The following is an 8,742-nucleotide window of genomic DNA, read 5'->3' on the forward strand; positions in this document are numbered from 1 at the left end:
TTTTGCGATGCAATCCCAGATGGCCTATTGAATATCTTGCTTTATTTGGAATTTATGTTACTTTGTCCTCGATTCGCATGATCGTCCTAGTCAAAGTGGGCATTCTACGAGCACCTAGAAGCTCAATTTAAGAGAAAGCTATTGCGCATTCAATGGCAAATACCGTTCATGCTTTGTAATATAGCAATACGTGTACATGTTTATTCAAACAAATATATAATCAATCTAATTTATTCACCACTGGCTAATCTGAAATATCATCTTTTATGGTTGACGCTGCAACTTTTTATATTTTTGGTGAAAAACTTTAAATTGTTTTTTAATAATAAATAAATAATTAAATATCAATTGTTCCGAAATGAGGAAATTATTAGCAGACGGAATTTTATAGATGAAATTTTAATAAAATTCGACAAGCGTCTGCCCGATCTTTTATTTAGGACCCTTTGTCAAAATAACAACATTGCAAAGTTCAGCTCACAATAGCGTAGAATCCAGGGCAAAGCATTATTCCAAATTCTGCATTCCGCTTAAATGCTTCACATTTCGCATTTTAACGTAAACCAAACGTGCATAAATTGAAAGCGCACATGCATCAGAACAGCGACAGACTCACAGGTTCACAAACCAGAGAACAAATTGACAATTCTGAGGTAGAGACGTATGGTGCGCACGTATTCTAATTTCAAATGATCAACTAATGTTTATGTAGCGATGCTTCACAATATTGCATCTGAATCTGAATTTATAAAATAACCGAATTTGTTGAGGCCAATCCATCTAATTCAAAAGCTACATAAATGGTGAGCTAAAAGAAAAAAAAGCAATAAAATAATATAAAAATATAGCAGGGGATTTGTAATCACAATCTTAAAACAGCAAGGAGAGAAGGTAATGGCAAAAATACATAAGCATCGAAAGAGCATTAAAGAACCTATGCACTTGAATTCGAAGCTGCAAGTGAGATCAAGCACTTGCTTGACTGACCCGCCTGCATATTTCTTTACAACATGCTCGTCTAGTTTGGAACTGATGTGCAAACACTTATCATCTGCTGAACCTTGCAAAGAATATTACAAGATAGTTAAACAAGAAATGGGCACCTCTTTCGTTCAACCTTAACGGTAAGTAAGCTTTCATGGCTTGTGAATTTTAAAACCAAAAACTCTTGGAACATAGCTCTGTAATGGTTTCTGTGGCTTCAGTTGTCCGTACGTCATCATGAAGAGATGAGGAAACGTAGTCCCAAAATAAGCTCCATCAATGTCTAGATAGGCAGACTCAAGGAAAAGCGGAAGGTACATGACAATGATTCACTGCAAAACTTAACTGACAACTACATAGAATAAAAAGATGACGTGCGATCATCCCCAAAAATCATACAAGCTTCAATTAAATCCATTTGACAGAGGAAAGACAAACCACAAAAAAGATAAAAGAAATCTTCAAGAAATATGAAGGCAAAATGACAGCAGAAAAATTTGGTAATCTTCAGACTCAGCAAACAATTTTAAATGCCAGAGACACAAACTAAAAATCTGAACGGGTTGTCCAGAAAGCCTACCTGATATCTCAGAAATATTGGGAAGCCGATATCCTAAAGATATCCTAAAAATGTCTAACCGCTCATTATTTTAATATAACTGCGTCATAATCTAATATATGACTCAACTTAGTCTTGTGTACCTTTAACAATGCATCCAAGTAAAAGAAATCTTTTAAGAATCAGTGAACACAGACTCCTACCTCATACCACATATAAGGGGACAGTTTCTGATATGCATGCATGCTGCAGTAGTATATGCAGGCAAGATGTGGAATGACAGAAGATCGAAACCAGAATTGATAGATCCATACAGACCACATCCACAATGGGCAGGCCAAGGAACAGATCTCAAAAGCAAGAAAGAAGTGAGACCCATGAAAGAAGAAAAATTAAATTCCAATAGAGACACATGAAAGAAGAAAAATCAAATTCCAAGAGATATGCTGATATATTGGTGCTCCAGATGAAACCTTGAAATTGCTCAACAATATGTATAAGGATACTGCCTTGATATTTAGACCGAGGGTAGTAAATATCTTCACACCGAGGGCAATATATTTTCACTGTACTTGACCTGGGAATGTCTGACTGACCAACTGGAAGGCAGGGTTGTCCAGAGCAGTAAACTCTTGGGCATCTACCAAAATCATAGTTCTTGTACTTGTCCAGCTGCAAAATTTTAAACTTCATCATCAGTCAAAAGTTTGTGGACTTTAAAGCATAAAAGCAAGGATAAATGAGAGCAAAATCTGACCATAGCAGCCATTCCTTTGCTTGTCAAGATGTATCGGGCATGAATCAGACCATATAGCATCTCTGCTGCCGATTCAATTAATTCATTTTGTTCCTCTGAGAACATGTCACCTACACATTGCAAACAATGAACAGTGGCCATTATGAATGCTAAGTAAAGAAGGAGCAAATAGGTGATCAGAGCTACACAAAAGGAACGTGAGGAAAATATGCAGACAAGCTTACCGTGGGACGATTCAACATCCAGAATTAAATCAAGTGCATAATCATAGTAAGGTACTTGACTGCTTAATCCGCAGAGGTTGAAGTCATCTTGGATGTAATCATCATCGACCTCACAAAAGAATTCATTTCCTCTCAGATTGCAGAACCATGAAATCCAAGATGTGTCATCTCCGTCAGAACCACTAACATCTGACTCTTCACTGTCTGTTTCAGATTCCTCTACAGCCAAGCATATAAAATTAAGATCAGCTCATTAATACCAGCCCAAGCAACAGCCCAAGCCACGGCGGAAAAAACAAATGCCAGTCTGTCTTTTATCTCCTTCGCTATCATCTTTATGTCTTTCTAACAGATCCGACAGTGGAATATACCAATGTTTTAAGAGCTCAGAATCTGTTAGAGAAGGAAATGGGCTGAAAAGACAGTAGCGATGACATAACAAATAGAAGATGACCGTGAAGAGGTGATTAAAAAGAAACAATTTCCACGAGAATACAGTTAAGTGAATGAGAAGGTGACAAACTGATACATTTTCCTCTTGACCATCCGTGATTTGCCTTATAAAAGAACTAATTAGCGCAGTAGTGACAGCAGTTATTCCTCTGACTTACCAATACCGTTCTGTTGTCTGCATTTTAATTAATTCAACACGAGTTTTTACAGTCAATCATGAAATCCAATAAGAGAAACTTTTCTAATTTTAGTAAGCTTAGCCCTCCCTTTCCCCTTCACTTTACCCAAGGTAACAAAGGAAAGAAAATTAGGTAAACATAACTATTAATTAGTTGACAAAACAGACATTTTCCCAACGGCATTTTATGGCCTCGTCTTACTAAACACAGGTATTTACAATGGAAAATAGATCAGGCCCTATAAGGAACAAAAACGCACGAACAAAATGTTGAAATTTCTGCAGTTTCGTTCGATATATGCACAGAAGAAAGAAGTATTCGGTCCTAACCATCTGAAGCGTTGGTATTTTTGGAGACGGGAGCACGCGGGCCCCTGTGGTCATGGGGTGGCTTGCCGGTCAGCACAGATTGTGCCGACCTATCCTTGCCGTTGATGGTTCTAGATGTTGACGGCGAGGATCGCTCAAGCTGCTTGTCCAGGACGTCATTGATTCGCTTCCGATCAACGGAACCCACTTCCGATTTCGATCCAACTGCTCCTCGATCTCTGTACATGCCTCCGTCCTCCTCACCCTTTAACTCAAAGATTCAACGAAATGTCAGCCAATCATAGCGAGCCTGAGAATCGAGAAAGAGACCCTTCGGCCTTGACCTTCGCAGCTAGGGTTTTTAATGCACTTGTAAGTTTCAGGGGACGATATTAAGAGAAGAGCCCATCTCTCGATACGTCTTCTGAAAAAATTGTAATTGTAAATTGAAATTAAAAAGCTACAAAAAATCTAAAGGAAAAAAAATTAAGGGAAAATTACAATAAAAGACCCTGAAATAAACCAAATAGGTACTTGAAAGTTTAATTGCTTGGAGGGATTGAGTCTTAAATTGCAATTAGTAAATCACGCCTAAAAGACTAAAATGCCCCTCTGTTATTGAAAACAATTTAAGAAGGCAGACATAAAAATTCATGGCAAGAGCAAGAAGAGACAACGTGTTTTGCAATTTCCAAGCCTAGGAATCAACTGGGTAATGTTTCTAACTATACTCTCCTTCTATTCTTCCATTTGAGACCAAGCAATATGATAATGTTCTTCAATTTTGTGAGTTTCATTGTCAATCATTGAGTGTTATACTTTGAGAGGGAGTGAGGGGTGAAGTTAATGACGGAAGATGTTAATTGGAGGAGGTTGTGGTTTAACTTAAAGTGATATATTTTTGTTTTTCAAATCTAATTGTTCATGTATAATTTCTGTGGGTTTGGTTATGATGGAGGGGTTACAAGGTGAGGAATGACGAAGTGTGAGAGGAAAAATGGAAGGAGGTAGTAGTTGTTAATTTGTGTATGAAGTTTTAGGGGCTGTAGTGGAGGAAGTGAATCAGAATGTTATCATTTTGAATGCTGAAGTTATAAAATTCTAATGTCAACTTGGTAATCGAAGAGGATGTTAGTTTTAATTTTCCTATGTAAATGATTGAGCTAATGGAATAAAATTATATTGAATTCAAACCTAATTTCCCCATCTTTTGCTGGTAGCTTCATAGTATTTTTCAAACATGATTTTCTAGCAATCTTTCAAATTCAAATGGCTAATTGCAGAAACTGATTGCTGTTAAAGCACCTCTAGTTTTTTGTTATTTGATTCACTATTGTTGTAATTTCGCCTAATAGTATTGTAACTGCAGAATTGTTATTATGATGACAACAACATGACATGAAGATCTGGAAATGTTGGTCTTTTGTTTATAGATAGAACAATGTCAACATTTTGTATTTATTGGTTCTAAATGGTAACAAGGTAGATCTATTGAATATTTTGAAGTTAATAAGAAACCCGGTGTGAAACTTGTAATTTCGCTTATTAAATTTGTTCTTTGGCTTACTTCTCTTGTCATTTGGCTTACCACTCTTGTCACTTGGTATTAAAATGTTGTTAAGACCCATAAGCTGTTTGTGACTTATCCAAGGAAATGTGCCAGATAAAATCAAGGGATTATGAGCTGATTCTATTTTGAATTATTTCCTGTTACTTTCAGTTGAAAAATAAGTAGCATTATCAACTCAAGTAGGATTAGATTTTATCCTTTTGTTACCATTAATTTCCAAACATTGTTTAATTATTTTACCCACGTAATTCAGCTATAAATAGGCCATTGGCCACATGAATAGATCATTAAATATTACAGAGTGTTTTTCCTGAGTTGGAGATTCTTGATTGGTCTATTAGTGAGTGTTATGAGATTCTTATGGCGTTTTCTAATATAAGCTTTCCTTTTTTTCTCTTTAGATCCTTTACTTCAGATTTGAGTCCTTAACAAATGTGGAAATAATGTCAACTTTTTATGAAACTTAATTTCATGAGAAACTTAACCTCAGAATTGTTATTTGGCTTACTACTATTGTTATTTGGCTTACTACTCTTGTTATTTGGCAGTGATATGTGAAAATAATGATAACTTTTCATAAAATTTAATTTCATCAGAAACTCAGTAACCGGCTTGTAATTTCGCTTACCAAACTTAGTAACGAGCTTGTAATTTTGCTTACCAAACTTATTATTTAGCTTACCGCTCTTGTCATTTGGCAATGAAATGTGAAAATAATGACAATTTTTCATGAAACTTAATTTCATGATAGAATTGTCATTTCGTTTACCACTCTTATCATTTAGCTTACCGCTCTTGTTATTTAGTAGTGAAATGTAGAAATAATGACACCTTTTCACGAAAATACCATATGTCAATTTCTACTAAATTTAAGTTAATGTGAATAGCTTTTCAATAGTTGTTATTTGTCATACTAGACTTGTTATTTCCCATACTAAACTTTTTATTCGCAATTAAATTGTGAAAATAACGTCAATTCCTACTAAAACTTAAGTTAATGTGAATAGCTTTTCAGCACTTGTTATTTTTCATGCCAGACTTGTCATTCGCAGTTAAATTGTGAATATAATGGCAAATTATGTTAAAACTAAGTTAATGCAAAATTGTTGATTCCTATATTAGACTTGTCATTCGGGACAAAATTGTGAAAATAATGCTAATTTTTGCTAAAACTTAAGTTAATGTGAATAACTTTTCAACACTTATTATTTCTCATACTAGACTTTTCATTCGCAACTAAACTGTGAAAATAATATCAATTTTTGCTAAAACTCAAGTTAATGTGAATAGCTTTTCAACAGTTCCCCATATTAGACTTGTTATTTTCCATTCTAGGCTTGTTATTGACAGTGATTTAACTAATGTAATTCTACTTGCTTATCTTTGTATCAGTAGTAATTCTAGTTCTTAGATATTCAATTACTTTTTCAACATGCATAGTTACTCTGTTTCTGCTATATACGATAGTAGTTTTTGATTTGAGCTGTGATAAGCATGAAGTTGGTCTTTCAAGCTTAAGTGGAAGTTTTGTTCTATAAGTCATAGATATATTACATCAGCATGAGATGAGATTATGAAATAAGGAGAAATTGTGGAGAATGAGAGCCTTTATATGAAGAGTATTATATTCGCTTTACATGTTTTACAGAAAATTAAATATGAAAGCTCCGCGGTTAATATGTTTTATTTCCCTTATTGCAAATCAATGGGTCGAGAAAAACATGGAAGAAAATTACGGTTCTGGAGCAAATAGCCAATCAATCTTCTGGATTGCATTAATGGTGGCTTAATAGGTTCGCGGGTAGAGAAGGAGAAGGAAGACAAAGGAGAGTAGAAGAAAGAAAGAGAAGGAAGAAGAGAGGGGGAGAGAGAGGAAGTCAGAAGAGTAGAAAGAAAGAAGAGCCTTTTGGTCTTTTAAACTTGATTTGATAATTGCAATTTAAAACCCGTTCTCTCCAAATAATTTTCTTTATTCAAGGGTTTATTTTGTTGTTTTGCTATTTTAAGGGTCTTTCAATGCCATTTTCCCAAAGTTTAATCACAATCGCTATATTCTACACCTTTTCTAATTTGATCCCTAAAATAACAAAAAAAAAACTTTTAAATTACCAAAATCACAAATAATGCACCTAACTAAGCTAAATTGTTTGGGGAAAGCTGGTCTTAAATTGAAATTAAAATGTTTAAGAAAAGATCAAAATGCCATTTTCCTTCTCATATCTTCTTCCTTCCAAAATATAATCCCCATATGCTTCCATCACTTCTTCTGTTTTTCATTTTGGTCTTATGGCCAATGATACACCATCGTTGCTACCATCTCATCTTCTCCCTTCAACCACATCCATCTCAAAAGGACACAGAAGCATTGCTAGCACATCACAGACGGTTTTGATTCTAGCAGTGATTCGGATGTCGGCAGACTAGCAAGGAAAGAAATCTAGAAAGAAGAAGCGCAAAAGAAATGTTTCTTCAAGAGGGAAGATTGATGTGGAGAGGATGACTCATAGAGAGGTATTATTTTTTTCTTTACATCCTGATTCATCTTTCCTCTATTTATTCTTTACCCTTCTTTCATCCACTTTTTTATGGGGTTAGCTATAAGTAATGGATTGGTTTCTTTGCTATTTCTGTTTCTATATTGTGTAGGTTTTGGATTTGATAATCTTACCATGGCGTGTCAATTTAATATCTAAGGGACCTGTGGCTTTGCTAAAGAGCAAATAACAATAAGAAAGAAAGCCTTTTCAATAATAGAGGAAGTTTTTTAGAGACATAGTGCCGCGACCTTGGATATTATATGTTGATTCGATACTAATATTATAACTTCCCTCGTCAATTTAATATCTAAGGGACCTGTGGCTTTGCTAAAGAGCAAATAACAATAAGAAAGAAAGCCTTTTCAATAATAGAGGAAGTTTTTAGAGACATGGTGTCGCAACCTTGGATATTATATGTTAATTCGATACTAGTATTATAACTTCCCCCCTCACATTTAGTGATAAGAATGAAAAATTTTGCCCATGGACTGATGATTTGTTAGTAGATCAAAATATTACCAATAGGTGTGTCAAGTTCGAACAAGTTGAGATGTTTGCATTTGTCAAGAGAAAGAACATTATAAGTTTGCATTTGTCAAGTTTGAAAAGATCTGTCAAGAGAAGTTAATTATATTCACCAAAGTTAAGTTGTTATTTTCAGTACTTAATTTGTTATTTCTAGCTGTGGAGTTATTATTTACAAAACTTATGAACTTATTATTTCTAACAGTTACCTTACTATTTGTAGAAGTGAATTTGTCATTTTCAAGTCCAAAGTTATTTTAAATACCTAAATTGTCATTTCATTTATCGTACTTAATTTGCAAGAGCTGACAAGGACGAAAGACCAAAAGAAGGAGGAAATCACCATAGATAATTTCAAAAGGGAAATGGAGATAAATTGTACATACTATCACTGTATTTAAGACAGGTTTAATATTTTTACTTTGTTGATGAGTGATCACTGTTATAAATTATTAATGATAATTATGTATTACTGAAATGACATTTGAATTTGATATTATTAAATGTCTTAGTTTGAATTGCCATTATTTTAAATTTCACTACCAAATGATAAAAGCAGTAAGCCAAATGATAAGAATGGTAAGCCAATGACAAGAGTGGTAAGCAAAATAACAATTATTTGATTAGGTTTCTCAAGAAATTAAGT

The 8,742-nt window shown here is 34.3% G+C and overlaps 1 protein-coding gene across 1 annotated transcript; it reads right to left on the reverse strand.

Moving 5' to 3' along the window:
* Positions 1-675: 675 nt before the first annotated feature.
* On the reverse strand, positions 676-3,876 carry LOC114730021 (casein kinase II subunit beta-1-like). Its single transcript, XM_028917039.1, has 5 exons — positions 3,486-3,876; positions 2,525-2,743; positions 2,301-2,410; positions 2,050-2,215; positions 676-1,267 (listed from the first exon to the last, which is right to left on the reverse strand). Exons 1-5 carry the CDS (start codon positions 3,709-3,711, stop codon positions 1,137-1,139), a joined length of 852 nt encoding a protein of 283 aa, XP_028772872.1. The 5' UTR covers positions 3,712-3,876; the 3' UTR covers positions 676-1,136.
* Between the last annotated feature and the right edge of the window lie 4,866 nt (positions 3,877-8,742).

This window comes from Neltuma alba, unplaced genomic scaffold (assembly GCF_004799145.2).
Source record: "Neltuma alba isolate B1F8T4 unplaced genomic scaffold, ASM479914v2 tig00012698_pilon, whole genome shotgun sequence".
NCBI lineage: Eukaryota > Viridiplantae > Streptophyta > Magnoliopsida > Fabales > Fabaceae > Neltuma > Neltuma alba.